The 19,600-nt window shown below is 37.3% G+C and overlaps 1 protein-coding gene across 1 annotated transcript; it reads left to right on the plus strand.

Annotated features, from left to right (window-relative positions):
• On the plus strand, positions 13,577 to 19,018 carry LOC18791084. Its single transcript, XM_020569159.1, has 7 exons — positions 13,577 to 13,617; positions 13,757 to 13,947; positions 14,229 to 14,650; positions 14,789 to 15,327; positions 16,207 to 16,635; positions 16,925 to 17,352; positions 17,787 to 19,018. Exons 2-5 carry the CDS (start codon positions 13,825 to 13,827, stop codon positions 16,248 to 16,250), a joined length of 1,128 nt encoding a protein of 375 aa, XP_020424748.1. The 5' UTR covers positions 13,577 to 13,617; positions 13,757 to 13,824; the 3' UTR covers positions 16,251 to 16,635; positions 16,925 to 17,352; positions 17,787 to 19,018.

Here is a 19,600-nt window from a genome sequence, read left to right on the forward strand (position 1 = left end):
TTAAACACACTTTCATAATTTAAACACACAACATAATTCAAACATGCTTACATAATTTAAACACACAACATAATTCAAACATGCTTACATTGCCCCTCTCCTTCACATCTCCAAATGTGGTTGATCAAATCATTTCTTAAATTGTGATGCATTTGTGAAACATGAACACTATTATGATGGACCATGTAATCTGAGATAGTTTGTCTGTCTCGGTTTATATCGTACGTGATAGTTGGCTCAAGCTCATAAGCAAGTCTTGCTCTTGCTCTTCTAGATGTTCATGGACAATTATCATCATTTTCAGATTCTGCATCTAGATCCTCATACTCATCCTCAACAATCATGTTGTGCAATATTATGCACGTCATCATGATGGAATGAAGTTGTTCTTTGCGCCACATATGTGCAAGTCCCCTAACAGTTACCCATTGAGCCTGAAGTATTCCGAAGGCTCTTTCGACATCCTTCCTATAAGCCTCTTGTTTTTGGGAAAATAGTCTTTTTTTTAGAGTATCCGGTTGGGAAATCGTCTTAACCAATGTAGCCCAATGATGGTAGATACCATCAGCCAAGTAATAACCCAGATTGTATTCATTTTCATTGACAACATATTGGATATGGGGAGACACTATTGACTACATCATTGAACAACGGGGAACGAGCTAGGACGTTGATATCGTTGTTCAATCCAGCGATTCCAAAAAAGGCATGCCATATCCAAGTGTCATATGAGGCCACTGCCTCTAGAACGACAGTTGGCTTGTGCTTGTAGCCGATAAACTGGCCTGCCCAATTAGTGGGCAGTTCTTCTATTCCCAATGCATGCAGTCAAGACTGCCTAACATTTATGGGAATCCTCTGTGACTAGCCTTGTGCAAGAGCCTGTAAAGTTCGGCCGAATTTGGGAACGGAGGTACCACTGACCATACACGGCTTCAATAACGAAACAAAGCTTTCGCAAACATTCAAAGGTTGTAGATTCACCCAATCTACAGTACTCATCAGTGGAGTCTGCCAAGCATCCATATATGAGCATTCGAAAAACGGTTGTTAGCTTCTGCTCTGGGGATAGACTTTGTTGTCCACAAGTGTCTATCTTCTGGGTAAAGTATGCCTCATGTGCAACAACATCATTCAGATGCGATAGAAAAGCTCTATTCTCATGCGGAACCCCTGCAAAAGCCCATAGGGGGATAAAGTGGTCTTTCACAGAAGTAGTCCTCCATGAGACTCTTATGATGTTTTTCTCTCTTTCGATCCTTGTATTCACGGCCTACAACAGAACCACCATGTTTGGATTGTTGAGCATATTGCTCCAACAAAAACGTATGGTGTTGAACAGCCATTGCAACCCTCTATTGATGAAGGTCATCATCATCAGAATCATCATTGAAGAAATTTTGTATAACCTTCCCACGTGAATTCATTGTAAGAAGGAGAATGAGATTGAAGGAGATTGTGTGGTCAATTCGGTAGAATAACACTTCTTAAATAGACAAGAGAATGAGATAACCTACATGTTTGAAAATAATTGAATGAAGATAGGGAAAGATAAGGGAATCCAATAAAGTGAGATGAACAAAGATGAGCAATGGTTTAGAAAATAATTGAATGAAGATAGGAAAAGATAGGGAAAGATAAGGGAATCCAATAAAGTGAGATGGACAAAGTTGAGCAATGGTTCAAAGCATGATTGAAACAAGACAATAGGGGATGGGAAATGGTTCAGAAAATATTGAAGAATACAAGTGGAGGTGGGCAAAAGTTCAGAACATTATTGAATGAGGATAAAGGAATCCAATGAAGTAAAAGTAAAAGTAAAAATGGAAGAAAATTATGGCAATGGCTTCAATGAAGGGTTCGAATTATTCCAGGCATACATGTAGTGTTGTACTTGTTTTTATTTTTAAGTGAAATTCTATTATGTTTTAGAATTTTAATTTTTTTAGGTTAAAATGTTTAGAAAATTAAATCACGAGTGTTGAAACAAAAATAATGTCAAGAAAAATTAACAAGAAAAAATATTTAGGGGTTAATCATTCTTAAACAAGTTAATAAAGTTGCAGACTCAAATTATGAGTCTGCAAGGTTGAAGGAAAAAAAAAAAATTTGAGTCCTGAAAATACATAAATAATTTTAGTTTGGAGGGTGAAAATTTGAGTTTAGCCCCAACATTGTTGGAGATGACCTAAGGGTTATTATTTATCATTATTCAATATTGTTATGATTATTATTAAAGTATATGGAGTGGGTGATATAGGGTTGTTTACGAAAGTCTATTATTTTAATTGTGGAATTCAGTATTTTAGAGAAATTATGTGTAAAAAATTTTGGTTTTTATTTGAATTATTTTTGGGTCTTTATGGATATGCTTGAGAGTTTATTTTCTATACTATGAATAGATATTTGAAAAAAAAAACAATTAAAGAAAGGAATATTATTTGTATAATATTTATATAAGGGTTACGAACTTCACCATCATATGTACATTCCCTGGTCACTATACCCACATGTGGCATTGGATTTTTTGGCGTGTGGGCTTCCTTGGTTACGGATTCTGGAATTGATGGATACTTAGAAATTGTGGATATGGTTTGGATATGTCGAAACCCGAGCACCCTTGACGGGGTGTTACCATAGACCCTTAGCAGGGTAGTTTGAGCGCGTAGGACTTGTCACAGGTGCACGAGTATTGAGGATTCTGCTGTGCATGCTGGAAAGCCCAATTCTCGGTTGGACGGCTCGTCCCTAGCCACATGGTTATTGAGGAGTCCTCTATGTGGTTTAGCCAAACGATTCCACGTTGGATTGTTGACCCCTATACATGATGTGTACTATCATATATACCTCCCCTTGAATACTAATACTTGGAAATAATGGACATGGATACTTGGAAACATGAAAATGGATAACTAGTTAGTCTGTGTATGTAGGACTTGTCACAGGCACACGAGTATTGAGGATTCTGATGTGCGTGTTGGTTAGCCAGTCCCCCGGATGGACGACTCGTCCCTAGCCACATGGTTGTTGAGGATTCTTCCATGTGGTCTAGTCAAGCGATCCCAGGATTGGATTTTGTGTGTGTGTGTGTGTGTGTTGGGGGGAGGGGGGGTTTGTTTTCGGTTGAGATTCTAGAACTTGTGCCTCGTGAGTACTTTGCTCAGGCATAAATGTTGAAATTATGATTTGGAAAGTGTTGTTCGACATCATACGCCTTGGATGGGGTATGGCTGCGGGGATGAACGGATAAAGGGAAATGAATTATTAAAGTGTTCAGTGATTGCCTTGTTGAATTTGGTATTGTAATTGAATCTAAATTGAATCGTCGTCATTATTTTAAATAATTGTATATTATATGAATCGTGATTGTTGATTTAAGAACTACGTGTGGCTTGATCCCTCACAAAGGGGTACGTAGGTAGCCTGGAGTTTTACCTAGGTGCAGTCGTGGACTAAATTTTATTTCTAGAACTTTAATTTCTCCGTTTGGATCTAGCCTTATTTCTTTTGTTTTCGATGAGTTTGGTTCTGACTTTGTCGTTGGTACTGAAGCTCGATTAAAACCGACGCGTGATTAAATGATTGTGCATATTCCAGTTTGACTAAGGGAGGGTTGTTAAAATGTGTTTGTGGTCAAGACAGGCATGAAACCCGTTTTGTGATTGTTGTATGATTTGGGCCGAGGCCTTAAACTACTTGCAATTGTGTTTGGATGTTAAACATAGCATGATGAAAATTAGGATGTTATTTTATGTTAATTACGGTGGGCATTCATAAATTTGTTTGAGTTCATTATTTGCATTGTTTAGTTTTATTATTTGACTTAAGAACATTGCTGGTGGTTCTATTTTGAATTTTTTGAAGGCCGGATGCCTATTATGTAAATTGCATGTTATTATCTTGCATGCTACTGTTGGGATAACTATGATTGTGTTTTAACAGGTTTGTTTTTTTTTGAGAAATGTCCATTTTTCAGTGGAGACTCTGCTGAAATTTCAGTAGAAAGTCTCGTGCCCCTTTTCCTTCTTTTGGAAAAGAGGCTATAGTATTAGTAAGTGGGCCCGGTATCGATGTGATGTCGGAATTTCTACAGAATTCGTCCCAAGTTCCGAGGAATTCGAGACGGGTCCTGCCAATACAATGAATCCAAAATATTTGAACCTAGTATCATGTTTTAGTAATAAAATGAAATGATATCCAGAACTCAATGATCCATACAATATGTAGTAGTAGCAAATAGAGTCTCTCTCTCTAAAAAACAAGCACATGTTAATTATATTTTGACCAGATAAAAAAACTAACATAAGCAAGTTGTATTTCAATAATATGAAAGGAATATGTATTTTTTAGGGGAGACTGAATTCAAATTTCATGGAGAACAATTGTTGATAAAAGAAATCTCTTAAAATAAAGGAGCATGAACCAATTAGAGATAAACCCAGAGAAAAAGAAATAGAGATAAACCCTGCCCGTTGGTTTCAATGAAGGGTGAGGATTAGATTTCTTAAACCAAACCAACAGGCCCATACAATTTTTTGAGATTATAAACCGATTTACAAGGGAGGGAGAAACGTTTGAGTCTTGGTAAGTAGTGTTCTTACTTGGAACGCTCGCGAGTCACGACCCAGGCAAGGCAAAAGAGGAAGACCCTCCAACTTTCGTGAATATTCGGCCCACTGTTGCTTCCTAGACCTCCATTGTTGAAGGAGGAGGAGGCCTCCATTACCATTACCCAGGTATGGCCTAAAGTTATGACCTTTTCATTTTCATTATAGAATTTACACTGCAAATTCTTGACATTTGGTGTGTTTGGATTTTATTGGGTGTGTTTAGCAGAAGGGATAAACAGGGAAAAAAAGAAGAAAGCTATGGCCTTTAGGTTTTTTTTGTATTGGGTGTGGTTAGCAGAAGGATAAACAGGGGAAAAGAAAGAGTTTGTAGGTTTTGGTACAATTTGATACAACGGATAGGGAAGAGCAAAATTTGGGTATATATTCTCATCGCCCTCTTTGAGTTCCAACAAACCCAATTGTTCATCGTCCTGCTCTTAAAGAAGAAATTTGTATAATGGGGGGAACCTTTGTTTTGTATGAATTCCATTATTTGCTTGACATTTATCATTGTTGTACAGAAAATGTCAGTCGTTACTGATAAAAGGCTCAGGAGAGGAAGCCCGCCATGGTCTGATCTTCCATATGACATATTGTGTTGCATAATGGGGCACCTTTGTTTTGTGGACCAAATTCAATTTCGTGCTGTTTGCAAGAATTTTGGACTGGTTGCTGGTATTAGGCCTAAAGATAAACTGCCCTGGGTTCTAACATTAAACTTCAGTTTTAAAAATGATATGTACCCATCTAGCCTCTATGATCCATGTACCCTTGAAGCATATAAGCTTGATCATGAATTAACATCTTCTAGCTGGACTGGGGTTGTCAAACTACAAGTTTGCGGTGCAAGAAACGGTTGGTTGCTTCTAGCTGAAATTACACCTTTTTTTTTCTTTGGTCACACTGATTTTTACCTCTACAATCCTTTCACTGATGATGCGAGTATCAATTTGCCCGGTTAAAGAACCAAGGAATTTAAAGCCACATTCACCTCCAATCTGACGTCCCAAGATTGTTTGTTTTTTGCCATACATGCTGATGAGGAAAGGGAAAAGGTAATGTGCATAAGCACCTGCAGCCATGGTGATAGAAAATGGACTGAGTCTCTAGCTGTTGAAGGTAATTAGAAGCAAGTAATTGGCGTGGTCTATATCAAGGGCATCTTTTATTGTATTTTCAAAACTGGAATGCTAGGTTCCTTCAACCCTGCTACCAAAAAGTGGAATTTGCTTATTTCAGAAAACACGAATTCATCGGAGTTACGAAGCCTTGCAGGCTCTTTTGAAGCTAGATTTGTTGAGTCCGATGGAGAGGTGTCACTAGTATACCCTAAGCGGAGCTATAAGCCTTGGCACATTTTCATACTGGTTGCAAATGAAATGGGTGAAGGAAGTTAGCTTGGGTAACAGAGTATTATTCCTTGGTGATATCTCATTCTTGATTTCTGCAGATGGGGAAACAAAGGATTTGTCTGATCGTATCTATTATCATGGATTTAGGAGATCGTACTTCTATCCAATCAAGTCTGGGATTGGCCAAATCCACAGCCATTCGTTAATACGCCAGTCCTGCAAACATTATGAGGACCTTTGCCCTCATATGCTCAGAGTTTGGATTGAACCACCAACTCTGTTATGATATGTGCTACAGGTATCAATGAAGTGCAGCAGAATTTTAGAATTCAATCTTTGCTAGTAACATTAGCAAGTACTAAAATTAGAATGAACCTTATCTTTTGAATTTTATGTTAAATCTTAAATGTTGGTTTTAGTGTGACAAATTCCTTTTGTGGTTTAATTATTGCTTGTTTATGTCGATGATCAATCTTGTTTTCGAGGTTTATATTTTTGGCATAGATTCATGCACAGGGTTGTGTTTACCACTTCCATTTCGATTTGGTATTCGAGGATTTGCTTCAAGAGTTTATTTGGGTTTTAATTCACAGTTACTTGGAAGTGTAGAAATTTAACATCTTCTGAGGACAAAGCAAGGCCTTCTTCATATTGAAACCATTTCTGAAAGAAGTTGATGTGCTTATGTTTTTGGCGACAAGAAGACAGATACATACTGTCATACAGACGACAAAATGAACGATATAATCTTTGGTCTAAACTAGAAGACTAGCTCCTTTCGTAATAAAAAACTAATGGCACTTGTCAACTCGCTCCTAATTGAGCTGAAAACCGGGCATATGCCCAAAAGAATGAAGTTTGTGTGGCTTAACTTGTAAATAAATAAAAAGGAAGAGAGGCTCCCTAATATTAAATATTAATTAAAATATAATTCTGTGTGGCTTAACTTATAATTATATGTTACAAAATATAATTCTGTTATATTAAAAATTCTATAAAAAAAAAACTATAATAGCATAAACAAAAACTTTGAAATTTGACTTTTTGGCTTTAAGATCCGTCGAGGATATTCTTATAATTTTCTTTGCACTTTCAAAGAACAAAAAAATTGTACTCGGGCTGAGTATCGACTAGGGGCGGATGGTGGGGTAGGAGGAATAATTTTTTGGTTTTCATTTATTTTTTATGTTTAAAGTCAATTTTTAGAATATCTAATTTTTTTTTTTTTTAAATGTGACACCCGCATTAACGAAACTGGTCTAAGATGAGGAACTAATGCTAAAATTGTTATAAAATAACTGGGATATGTGCGAATATTGAGCTGCACGTAAAGTAGATGAGACACAGTATTTAACGAGGTTCGGCTATGCCTACGTCCTCGGAGAGTAGCAGTAGTAACTTTTCCACTATGTAAAATAATAGGGCTACAACTTTAGTGTTTACAATATATGTGGCTCACTAATTTTTCTCTCTTGGAGAAATTTCTCTCCACTCTATTTTTCTCTCTACTTACTCACCCTCTTTCTTCCTTCTCTTCCTTTCTTTCTTTCCTCACTCATTCTTCTCTTCATTTTGGTGTGTCTTACAAATGAATGAGCAAGCCTATTTATAGGCTAAGGTTTTGGTAAAATACAGGGAAGGGAAGGTTCCTGGAAGATGCAAGGAAACTTCCTGAATTGATAAATACAGGGAAGGAAAGTTCCTGGAAGATGCAAAGAAACTTCCTGAATTGATAAATACAGGGAAGGGAAAGTTCCTGGAAGATGCAAGGAAACTTCCTGAATTGATAAATACAGGGAAGGGAAAGTTCCTGGAAGATGCAAGGAAACTTCCTCTGTGGGCTCCACCTTCAAGCTTTTACAACACTCCCCCTTGGAGACCACAAATGATATGGAATATGCCTCGTTAAAAACCTTGCCAGTAAAAACCCAGTGGGACAAAAACTGGTCGAAGGGAAAAAGAGTACATAATCACATGTAACATAAAATTCTGTGTATATTGACGCGCGTGCGACACTGCCTCGTTAAAACCTTGCCAGGAAAAATCCAGTGGGATAAAAACCTGGACGAAGGAAGAAGAGTACAGTGTGTAAGGGTCTGTATTGACAGCACGCTCCCCCTGATGCTTGGCAAAATATCTTTAAGCCATACTGTTGATCATCTGTCTGAATATCATAGTTGACACTGCTGCTGTGAGTCAATAGTGTATGAAGGTCTTTATTAATACCATGCTCCCCCTGATGAATATCTCCCCATGAAAAACTTCATGACTAGCTTTTTCCAGTAAGCGACCATAGAGATTTCCTGAATCCGCATATCTTAGAACACTTGGGCTATTTATAAGTTCACCAAAAAAAATATGCCCGTATATGGTGTTATGCTTAGATAGCATCAAATATACCTCACATCATCCCAAAATGATGGTGATGGAGTTGAGCCCTATCTGGAAAATATGATGTCCGGTCCAATATACTTCCGGAAAATCATTAAAGTGTCTAACGGATAATCGTCATAAAAATACTTTAATACTTTCTTAGTATAAGCAAGAATCTCGTTGGCATAATGCTCGATCGAGACAAATATTTCATGAATTCTGCAGAAGCTTTAATGTGTTGCAATCACATTATAATCAATGTACTCACTGAGGTAATTTATGCATATTAATATTGAGTACAAATTTTGTGCTTCAAGCACATGTCCTTTAGGGACTTGCTCTATGCAATATCAATCCTCTCAACGGATTTTGGTTAAAAGGGATTAAACTTTATGACACATTATATAGCTTTTACCCAACTATTTGTACATCTTTAGGAAATCGCTTCTGGCGATATGCTCTGTGCATTAATAACCCTTAAAGATAATATGTTGGTCTCCGTAATTGTATAATAAGGGGGGCACAATTGAATCTGTAAATATGGAGAAAACCCAACATTCCTTGTTTCTGCCAGAAACAGTGTGTCATACAAAGTAGGTATATTCCCTTTTATTCCGAACACCCAAGTATAAATTCAGTATTAACAAATTTTGGGGTTTGTATTGTGGGTTTGTTCTTTCACGTTCATTCTCATTTATAATGGAATTACCTCGTTCCATTTTGGCCAGTGATATTGTCGACATTTAATAATTGAACGTGGTTCCAATCAACACAGCCCATTGATGATTTGAGTAGCTACTCCAAAACCAAAAATTGTCATTCATCAATTCATGATCCCACCATTCTCATGTGCATGCGCATGCATCAATTATAAGCATTCCTTTGCTTTTGGGTACCCAAACTACTGCAGGGGGCTTTTATTATGTGAGAATGTAGATTATAACCTCCAATGGAGCGTTATTGTACATAGGGCGTGGAAAATCTCCATTTAGGGAGTTGGAACATTTAGAACCCATATATCTGTCATGCTACAGGCATGCCACAGATTAATACATACATGTCAATTAATTTCTGGGACTTTAACCCATATTATGGGACTTTAACCCATATAATTTGCTACGCATTAGGTGTGCATAATATCAATATTGACATGTCAAAGGATTGTCCATTTGGGACTTCAATCCACATCATTTGCTACGCAACAGGCGTGCATCATATTGATCACTGCTATACCCATGTTATGTTCTTATGGGACTTTTAATCTGTGCAGTGTATTATCAATGTATCCAACTTGCAATCTGTAAAATTTGCATTAATAATTCATGGATACATACAAGTCATTCTTTTGGAACGGACTTATCTCCCCATTTGGTTACCTTTCAAGATAAAATATCAAATAGGTATATAAGCATAAAATAACACAAGTATTGCTTACATCCTTAGGTGGGAAAAACTTTTCTCAAGTATCATTCAAGCTCATATCAGCCCAGTAAATATAATGTAGCGCTTGATGATCTAGTTATATCCTGCAAGAGCAAAAATCACAACTCTTTTGCCTCTGTCAAAACAAATAACCCTCATAGTTAGGATTACTTCATGGATTCATTCTTCAGATGTTCATTCTAAAGAAATAAAATCTCTTATGAGCAGAGAGTTATAAAAAGAGAAAAAAATGCAAAAATAATGTGATATTGATTGCAAGAGAAGGTAAGCAATCAGGGAAGGAAGCTGGTGGGAGCAGACAATAAGCTCTCATATCTCCTAGTCTAGAAGGACCTCAGGAGATTAGAGCATAAGGCCGCCTTTACAATTCTTTGATCTTGCAGAAACATGATCAGGGATAGTCTTGCTTCCTGAATGGATGATCAGAGATAGTCTTGCTTCTCAGGCATATTAAGTGCTTACTGATAAGAAAAACAAGCAGATATCGCATCACTAGGTATGGAGTAAACTGGATGTCTTCTGCAAAGGAAATTTCGTTAGTAACACATTTATACACAAATACAATGAATAGGTAGAACCGGTGAATTTCAAATTAACCATAGGAAAATTGCGAGATTCTCGGGATGCTTTTGAAAAAGTAGATCCGTGAAATTCGTAAAGCAAGATCGGCTTTGAAAATAATGCTTGAAAACGCCGAAAGTGCCGACAGGCATTATTAGAGACCACGTGAAGTTTTGGACTCTAGGAAAGAAAAAGAGAAATATGGGGATCCGAGAAGATATTGGGATCCTGAAAAACAGTAGCCATATTTCCTCTTATAGATATTGCCTTTGCAAATCTTGATTGGAGCAACTGCGTTTCAACTTAACTTCCTTCATTTTCTGAAACTTTAGTTTTCCTAAGGCTTTCTTCGAAACCTTCTTAAAAATGGCTTCCTCTTCTTCCTGCCCAAATTATTTCAATTTAAATGATGCTCCCACAACAACCAGTGACGCCCAAGTTTGGCGTCCATCCTTTGTATCCAAAAATCGTCATCTCACAATTAATGATTCTGTGATGATGAATGATGCTACTGCTGTCATAGTAGCTAGGAATTTCATTACTCCAATGGATGAAATGTTGTTGACAGGGAGATCAGAGGAAGAGGCTATTAATGACTCAATGGCTTTCAGCATTCAGAGTGCTGTTTCTGTTTCTAACATGGCTGATCGTTTGCGTGCCAGAGCAAACGAGGTTGAGAGGTTAGCTACTGAAAATTCGTCTCTCCAAAGAATGCTTCATGAGTCTCAACAGGAGGTTGAGAAACTGAAAGGAGAGAATAATGCCTTGTTGAAACTGGTGAGTTCATACTTTGTTGATACACTGAGAAGGCTAGACATGTTGCAGGTCTCCAATGAAAGAATTTTGGGAGACCATGAGAAGCTCATGGCTAAGCTTAAGAGGCGCCGTCCTCTTCCTTCAGAGGCTTCCAGAACATAATGTAATTTTATAGATTTTACAGGGCCTGCACCTTCATTGCAAGTGGAAAAATCTATCTGTTGTATGTTCCTGTAATAATAATTGCGCATATTCTTAAACTTGCACCTGTGGTTTTTACGTCTTTTCAAAATGACAATTTGGAACCTTGTGCCTTATAGGTTCAAATAACCACATCGACTCTCCCAAATTTCATATTTCAATGTATGGTAGCCCGGAACTTATGGCCTGGGCACAAACTCAGAATTTATTTGCCCTTTTCAAATGAACATGAAATATGGATTGAGTAAAAGCCACGCTAATATCTCATATATTTGGGTGCATGAGCTTCCGGCCCAGATATAACAAAATATGTGGGGAGCCTCAATTCATCATTCTCTTATGCCAAAGAAATATGTGGCATACCACAATTTGCAATAATACCTCAAGGGTTGTCCATTTAATTGTTGGAACTTCAGGTTCTCAACACTTAGATTTTGAACCTCAAGTTAAAATCACATGTTCTCATGGTATGGACATTTTTACAATTTTCTGTACATATTTCTGGACTTTAAGCCCTTACATAATTGTCCATATTTTGAGGAACTTCTGGCATCTCATTTAATTGTTCATCCATGAGTTTAAGGAACTGCAGGTTCTCTTTTGTATATAGTGACGGTTTACCCAAAATGGTTCATATGCATACGTCACTATTCATGTGAATAGTACTATTCATCAATTCATGAATACGTATCTATTCATCTGCCAGTACAGTTATCATCAATGTGTACGGCACTATGAACCAATACGGTACTGTTACATCATTATCCTTATTTACATGTCAGGAATCAAGGACCCTTAAGTCCGATCACATGTTTACAAATACAGTACCGGAGAGACTGCCAGCTCTCATATTAATATCATCATCAAGGATCTTCAAGTCCTGATGTAATTGTATGATGAGGATCAAGGAACTTCTGGTCCTGATCTGCATACTGTAAAAACTCATCATACAGCACATACAGCACAATTAAAATAAATTGCTGGTAAATAAATTACTGGTATGGACGATAAACCCGCACCACACTTTAAATTAATGTAAATGTGCGGTAAAATAAATTCATAAATTAAATTGCTTGTTGTATGGACGTTAATCCCGCACCATACCTTAAATAAAATTAAATGTGCGGTAAAGTAAACGTGCTTGTATGGGCACTAATCCTGCTCCATACATTTAAATAAAAGTAAAGGCGTGGACGATAAACCCGCACCACCCTTTTAAATAAATGTAAATGTGCGGTAAATTAAATTCATAAATTAAATTGCTTGCTGTATGGACGTTAATCCCGCACCATACCTTAAATAAAATTAAATGTGCGGTAAAGTAAACGTACTTGTATGGGCACTAATCCTGCTCCATACATTTAAATAAAAGCAAAGGCGTGGGCGATAAACCCGCACCACCCTTTTAAATAAATACTGTTGTATGGGTAATAAACCTACACCATACAGTAAATAAAATAAATGTGCGGTAAAGTAAATTTCATAAAGTATAAATAATAGTGCAGCACAAAAATTATACCTGAGAACTTCTCGTGCTGATAACGTGTTATAAAATAACTGGGATATGTGCGAATATTGAGCTGCACGTAAAGTAGATGAGACACAGTATTTAACGAGGTTCGGCTATGCCTACGTCCTCGGAGAGCAGCAGTAGTAACTTTTCCACTATGTAAAATAATAGGGCTACAACTTTAGTGTTTACAATATATGTGGCTCACTAATTTTTCTCTCTTGGAGAAATTTCTCTTCACTCTATTTTTCTCTCTACTTACTCACCCTCTTTCTTCCTTCTCTTCATTTCTTTCTTTCCTCACTCATTCTTCTCTTCATTTTGGTGTGTCTTACAAATGAATGAGCAAGCCTATTTATAGGCTAAGGTTTTGGTAAAATACAGGGAAGGGAAGGTTCCTGGAAGATGCAAGGGAACTTCCTGAATTGATAAATACAGGGAAGGAAAGTTCCTGGAAGATGCAAGGAAACTTCCTGAATTGATAAATACAGGGAAGGGAAAGTTCCTGGAAGATGCAAGGAAACTTCCTCTGTGGGCTCCACCTTCAAACTTTTACAACAAAAATTTATTTTTATCGTTCATTTTTGGATTTATCCTGCCGTAAGAAATACTACAGTAGCACTAATATTGTCCAGCCCAAGGTAGAACAGCCCAATACTCATTGGTCCAAGTCATATGCGTAGCCCACTACTCAGTAAATAGGAGGTACTCTCTCTCTCTCTCTCTCTCTCTCTCTCTCTCTCTCACGCACACTTCAAGTTCAACTCTCGTTCAAGAATAAAAAATTCGGCAAACATTCTTCTTCTCCCAGGTAGTTTGTTTAACAAATTGCTCATCAGTTTTTGTTTTCTATTTTTGCCCCTTTCTCTTGCATCAGTCCTTTGCGTGATTTCAAGTTCAAAATCTTCTCCTAACCTAATTGGTTGCTTTACGTCGATGCTTGGTTGCAGATCAAACTCACTCGCATTTCAATCAAAGTTCGTTTGCTCTTTCTTGGAATTTTTCTGAGGCTGAGGGAATGATTATCGAGTACGTGTTAGGTTTTTGTGCAAAGAAGCTTTGTCTACTTTGCGCAAGAGCAAGAACATTAATTTCACCGTTTTTGTCTTCTCTCTTTTCTCGGTGCCCTAGGCTTGGCCAGGTATGATTTTATATGATTAAATTTATTGGATTTCTCATTTCGCCCTGTTCTTAAAAGTTTACATTGATTACAGCATTGTGGGTTTTAGATTGCAAGCATGAATATGAATTTACTGAACCGAAAAAAGAAAAGAATCTTTAAAGAAAATTTTAATTAAAGGTTGGGAGTTGAGACTGGATTGGCTGTGTTGAATTTTTGTGTGCTGTCTTTGGTATGCATTTTGGTTCTGTATTATAAAGTACATATTTATAAGGCCTATTTATGGATTTCATTTCTTGTAGATTGATCAACCAAGATGGGATGACTTACCTATGGACTGTTTGGTGAATGTGTTGGAAAAAGTTGGCATGAGGTCCTTGCTCTTGGATGTCCCTTTTGTGTGCAAGTCATGGTACAGGGCTAGCCTCCACCCTTTATGCTGGCAACGTCTCATTTTTGTTGACACTGAAACTAAGATGGACCTTGAAACTCATCGACCTTGGCGTTATCACAGTGAAATTGAAGCTGAGATCGACATTCAATCTGATCGTCTCTGCTTCGAATCCTTGATGAGTAGATTTGTATCTCAGTATCAAATTGATGATAGCTGTTTCTCTGATACCGCATTTATAACGTCTGTAGTCAATCGCAGCAGAGGACATGCAACTTTCCTGAGGCTACCTGGATTTTGTCCAGAAGCAGCATTGAAATATGTTGGGGATGTGTAAGTTTTCTCAAACTCATAGGTGGGGAGAAAAGAGCCACTCTTTGGTTAAGCTGTATTATCTATGACATGCACTTCGATATTAAAACCTTTGTATTGTCACCTGAAAAATGAGTCTTGGTAAACTTTTATTTGCAGGTGTCATGAACTTAAGGGTTTGTCTTTGCCCAGACGTTTACTGCTTTGTTCATCAAGCATTGTTAAAGAATTGATTGGAAAGTGCAAACATTTGGAGTTGTTGTCACTGGGAGGTAGCCATAATTTGGAGGAGATTCTGTTACAGTTCAGCATGGGATGCTGCAGGAATTTTCTAAACATAAATGTGCCAGCTGTTTTAATGAATAGACAAGGAGCAATGAAGATTCCCTATTTGATTCCTAATGTTAGCTTCCTAAGCAGCTATAATTTGGAGGAAATCCTTGCACAGATCCGCATTCACTGCAAGAACTTTTGCCGTTTAAATATGTCGGGTGCTTTAATCAAAAGAGAAGATGTGGTGGCAATTGTCAACTTGCTTCCTCACATTAAGTACCTAATCCTGAGGAAGGCATACATTGATCGGGGTGATCTTCTCACATTACTGCGAGGCTGCACAGAACTTGTGCTTTTGGATGCAAGGGATTGCTCTGGTTTTGACGAAGGTGATGTTGAAATATCAGTGCTTGCTTCTCATATTGGTAAGTTCAGCTGTGAGGGTTCCAAGTGTGTTGATGACCCTCTTTTGTGGTTGCGTACTCACATAAGCATTTAGACATTAATGTGAGTGTTTGCTTTTCAATCAAAGCAAAGCATACTCTTAGCTTAGGTGTTTCTTGTCCACTTCTCTGTTAATGGAGTTCGATATTTTAAACCCCCATTCCGTGACAACGAAGTGATTAACGGTTTAGAATTGTTTCCATCAGAAAGTGAGAGTTGAGAATTCTAAATCTGGTGAGATTACATTCAGCTTGTTGGTATGTTTGGAGGGTTTATGTAATAGGATCCAGACTTGACCTTTGGGTTGTGGAATTGTCTAATATAGTAGATATTATTGTCTGATGGTCTCTTCTTTTATCTTAGTTTGAATAGTGTAGCTAAAATTGTATTAAAAGCATATGATTTTAGATATAATTCCAACTCTTTTAAAATTGAGAGTTCTTGTGTAAAATGACTCCCCAACAAAAGGGATTGGACTTAATTCCAACTCTTTTAAGCATTGTATATCAAACAGTCCGTGTCTAACTCCTCCAGTGACCCATCTTTGTTCATCCTCATCATCGGTCTACAAGAAATGCAAACACTTGAAACAAAGTTTTTTCACGTCGTCAACTTCGCTTTACTTCATGTTGTGAAGAAAAATAAACGGAATGCTCGCGTTTTAGACCAACTGCAAGCGTTTTTATTAGAGATAACTGAAATCTCACGTGTCGTAGTTGCATATTGCCACGTCAAATTTCATTTATTAATTTGACAGAAATTTCAACTTAAACATGATTTAACACTAAAGAAAACAACATTAGAATAGGACATCAATATAAAACCCATATGGAAATTCTTACTCTTTGACGATTGGACAGGTGGCACAATCTTATTGGAGTATAACTGGATAGGGGTTTTCTGACCTGGCATCCCCGGAAAGTTTGATAAGGAGTTATATGCTTGAAGTCGTACGCATTCAGGTGTCGAGTTCAGCCTCCCATGGGTCCTTTCTCTGCTGTTCGTTGCAGATGAAACTCAAGCACTCAACTCAATCAAAAGGTTTGTTTACTCTTTCTTGGAAAGAATTTTCTTAATTGATGATTCTACTTGTCTTGCTCTAGGTTTGGTTCTGGGTCTTTTGATTCCCACATAAAAACCCATTTCAATTTCAATCGCTTTCATTTCTTCTTGATTTTGTGATTTTGTTTTTCTTCTGCTGGGACTATAAGAGGAAGATTTTCGTTCTGTGTCCCCAAACCACTCCAATGGCGAATCCCGACCTGCCCCAACCCAAGAAGCTTCGTCAGGTATCTTTTAACACTCTACTCGAGTAATAATCAGTTGTGCCCATATTAAAATATTCAAGGTTTAGTCTTTGTTTCATGATTAAAGTTACTGGATTGCTGAAATTATTGGTTTCTGTTCGTGGTGGGTTTGAGATTTCAAGAATGAAAATGAATATAATGATTACTTTGAATCTAATTTGATTGGATTTGTTGAATTTCGTTGTAGGTCTTTGTTATGCATTGTGTTTATGTGTTATATTTTAGCATATCTACAACTACGACTATATTTCTGGATTTTCGATTCTTGTAGACGGTTCAATTTCAACCAAGATGGGAAGACCTAAACGTGGACTGTTTGGCAAATGTGTTTGGAAGAGTTGGTATCACGGCATTGCTCTTGAGTGTCCCTTTCGTGTGTAAGTCTTGGTACAGAGCAAGCCTCGACTCTGCATGTTGGCAACGTCTCATTTTGCCTGATGTTGATACTGAGATTGACCTTGGAAATGAGGGATTTTGGAATTCTGACAATGAAATTGAAGCTGTGGTTGACAGAAGACTAGAGCTTTTCCGTTTCGATACCTTGATGCGCAGATTTTTAAGGGGATATCGAATTGATCGTAATTGCTTTTCTGAGACTCAATTCATAATGTTTGTAGTCAATCGTAGCAGAGGACAGGCTACTTTCCTCAGGCTGCCTCCACTCTGTGAAACTGCATTATTGAATCGTGTTGCAGATGTGTAAGTTTCCTCAATCAAAACTATCATTGTGTTCCTATCTCTATAGATTGAGAGAAGTAGACTCTTTGGTTAAGCTTTATTTTCTGTGATATGTGTTTTAACATCGAAAAAGTACAACAGTTAATTTGTTGTATTTGTTGTGAGTTATGTGCAATAAATTTGTGGTTCAACTTTCTCTTTAAATAATTTATTATTTTTTTCTTTCTTCTCCAGGGTTCCTAGCTTATAAGTATTGTATTTATGTTTTAACGTTGTTTATGCCTGAGTCATTTTCAGCTTTGTGTTTTAACCTTTTGGATCCACGTCTGCTCTCTTGTTCTTCTGTCTCATCACCTTCTTCTCTAAATCTCTCTAGATTTCTAAGTTCTCTAAACTGGTGCTACATCAAGTTTGTACTCACCCCAAAGACGAGTCATGGTAACTTTTGTTTGCAGGTGTCATGGACTGAAGGGTTTGTCTTTGCACCGCTGTTCACTGATCTATCCATCAAGCATTATCCCAGAGCTGATTGGAAAGTGTAAACATTTGGAGCTGTTGTCATTGAGGGGGGGCAGTAATAATTTGAAGGAACTCCTTTCACAGATCAGCATTCACTGTAAGAATTTCTGTCGTTTACTTGTGTTGAATGCTGTAATTGGTAGAGAAGATGCATTGGCAATTGTTAACTTGGTTCCTAATATTAAGTACTTGAGCTTGAGGAAGTCATACATACATCGGGATAATCTTGTCACATTATTTCGGTGCTGCAAAGAACTTGTGCTTTTGGATGCTAGGGATTGCTCTGGTTTTGATGGCGGTGATGTTGAAATATTAGCGCTTGCTTCTCAAATTGATAAGTTCAGCTGTGAGGGTTCTAGAAATGGTGACTGGAAATCATGACGCTCTTTCTTGGGAATGTGTTCGGAAGAGTTGGTATGACGTCATTGCCGTTGAATGTTCCTTTCGTGTGCAAGTCTTGGTACAGTACAGAGCAAGCCTAAACTCTGCATGCTGGCAACATCTCGTTTTCCCTGAGGTTGATACTGAGATTGACATTGACACTCATGCTTTGGGGTTCTGAAGATGAATCTAAGGCTTAGATTGACAGGGGAACTGATCGTTGCTGTTTTGAAACCTTTATGAATAGATTTGTATGTGAATATCGAATCTATGATAGTTGTTTTTCTGGCACTCAATGTATAAAGTTTGTAGTCAATCGTATCAGAGGACATGCCACTTTCTCAGGCTACCTGGAGTATGTATGTACAGAAGAAGCATCGATGTTTGAGAGTAAGTATCATGGTCACCGGGTGAAGTTATTTTTGGTATTGATAAGTCTTGATGAGTATTTAATTAGATGCAGTTTCAAAACTGAGATGGAACTACAGAACTTTCCATGCCATGTCCAAATTTTCACTGATGACAGATTACTACAGAACATAAGTCACGCGTGGTCAGATTGTTTGTGGTTTACACGTGTTCAATGCTTGTATTGTATTAATAAAGAGAAGGCATTGGCAATTGTCAACCTGGTTCCGTTGTTTATTATCATCCTAATTTTTTTGTTAATTTTGAGGTGTGTTTTGCACCTGGTTTGATTCACGTAGAAGACAATTTTGAGGTGTGTTTTGCAATTAGCGTTAGTCTCAAATTATTTGTGATACGATACTTCCCTCATTACCCATAAGGAGAAACTCCTCATTGCTTTCTATTATAGTGCAACCGCATCTTTTTGTTCGACTGTCAAAAGGTAGATTTTCCCTTCACTTTTATTATTGTTAAGGGTTTCAACAAGAATGATAAAAATAAATAAAATAAATGTTGGCATAAAATTGCTAATAAATCTGGCGTAAGTTATAACAAAAGGCCTATCATCAATTTGGTTTAGTTATGTTGGGGAAAAAAAAATTGGTGCAGCTATGGATTTGCGAGCATTACCACTCAACCTTTATTATTGTTAATTGAACCCATTGCTTTTTATCAAAAAAGGGAAAAAAAAACCCATAGCTTTCATCTCTTACGAAACTCACATCTCTATAGCTTTCACTTTTCTTTTTCTTTTCTTCTTGTTTAAATTTCTTTCCGCAGTCAAAATTTTTAGTCTTTGTGACCCTTTCCAACTTTAACCTAAATAATCCCCCTAGAACCAAAGTTGTCGCAGACAACATTGATCTGGAGGTTTTTTATTTTTATTTTTTTCAAAAGCGATAAAGGATCAAGTAAATTTTGAGTTGTAGAGACTGTAAACTCCCTGCCAAGCATATCTTTT

Source organism: Prunus persica, chromosome G1 (genome assembly GCF_000346465.2).
Source record: "Prunus persica cultivar Lovell chromosome G1, Prunus_persica_NCBIv2, whole genome shotgun sequence".
Lineage (NCBI taxonomy): Eukaryota > Viridiplantae > Streptophyta > Magnoliopsida > Rosales > Rosaceae > Prunus > Prunus persica.

Bases quoted from the DNA above. Each gene is read 5' to 3' on its own strand.
- LOC18791084 (XM_020569159.1), top strand. From the start codon at position 13,825: ATGATTATCGAGTACGTGTTAGGTTTTTGTGCAAAGAAGCTTTGTCTA. The intron at 14,651-14,788 runs GTAAGTTTTCTC...TTTTATTTGCAG, and splicing joins TTGAAATATGTTGGGGATGT to GTGTCATGAACTTAAGGGTT. The intron at 15,328-16,206 runs GTAAGTTCAGCT...ACGATTGGACAG, and splicing joins AGTGCTTGCTTCTCATATTG to GTGGCACAATCTTATTGGAG.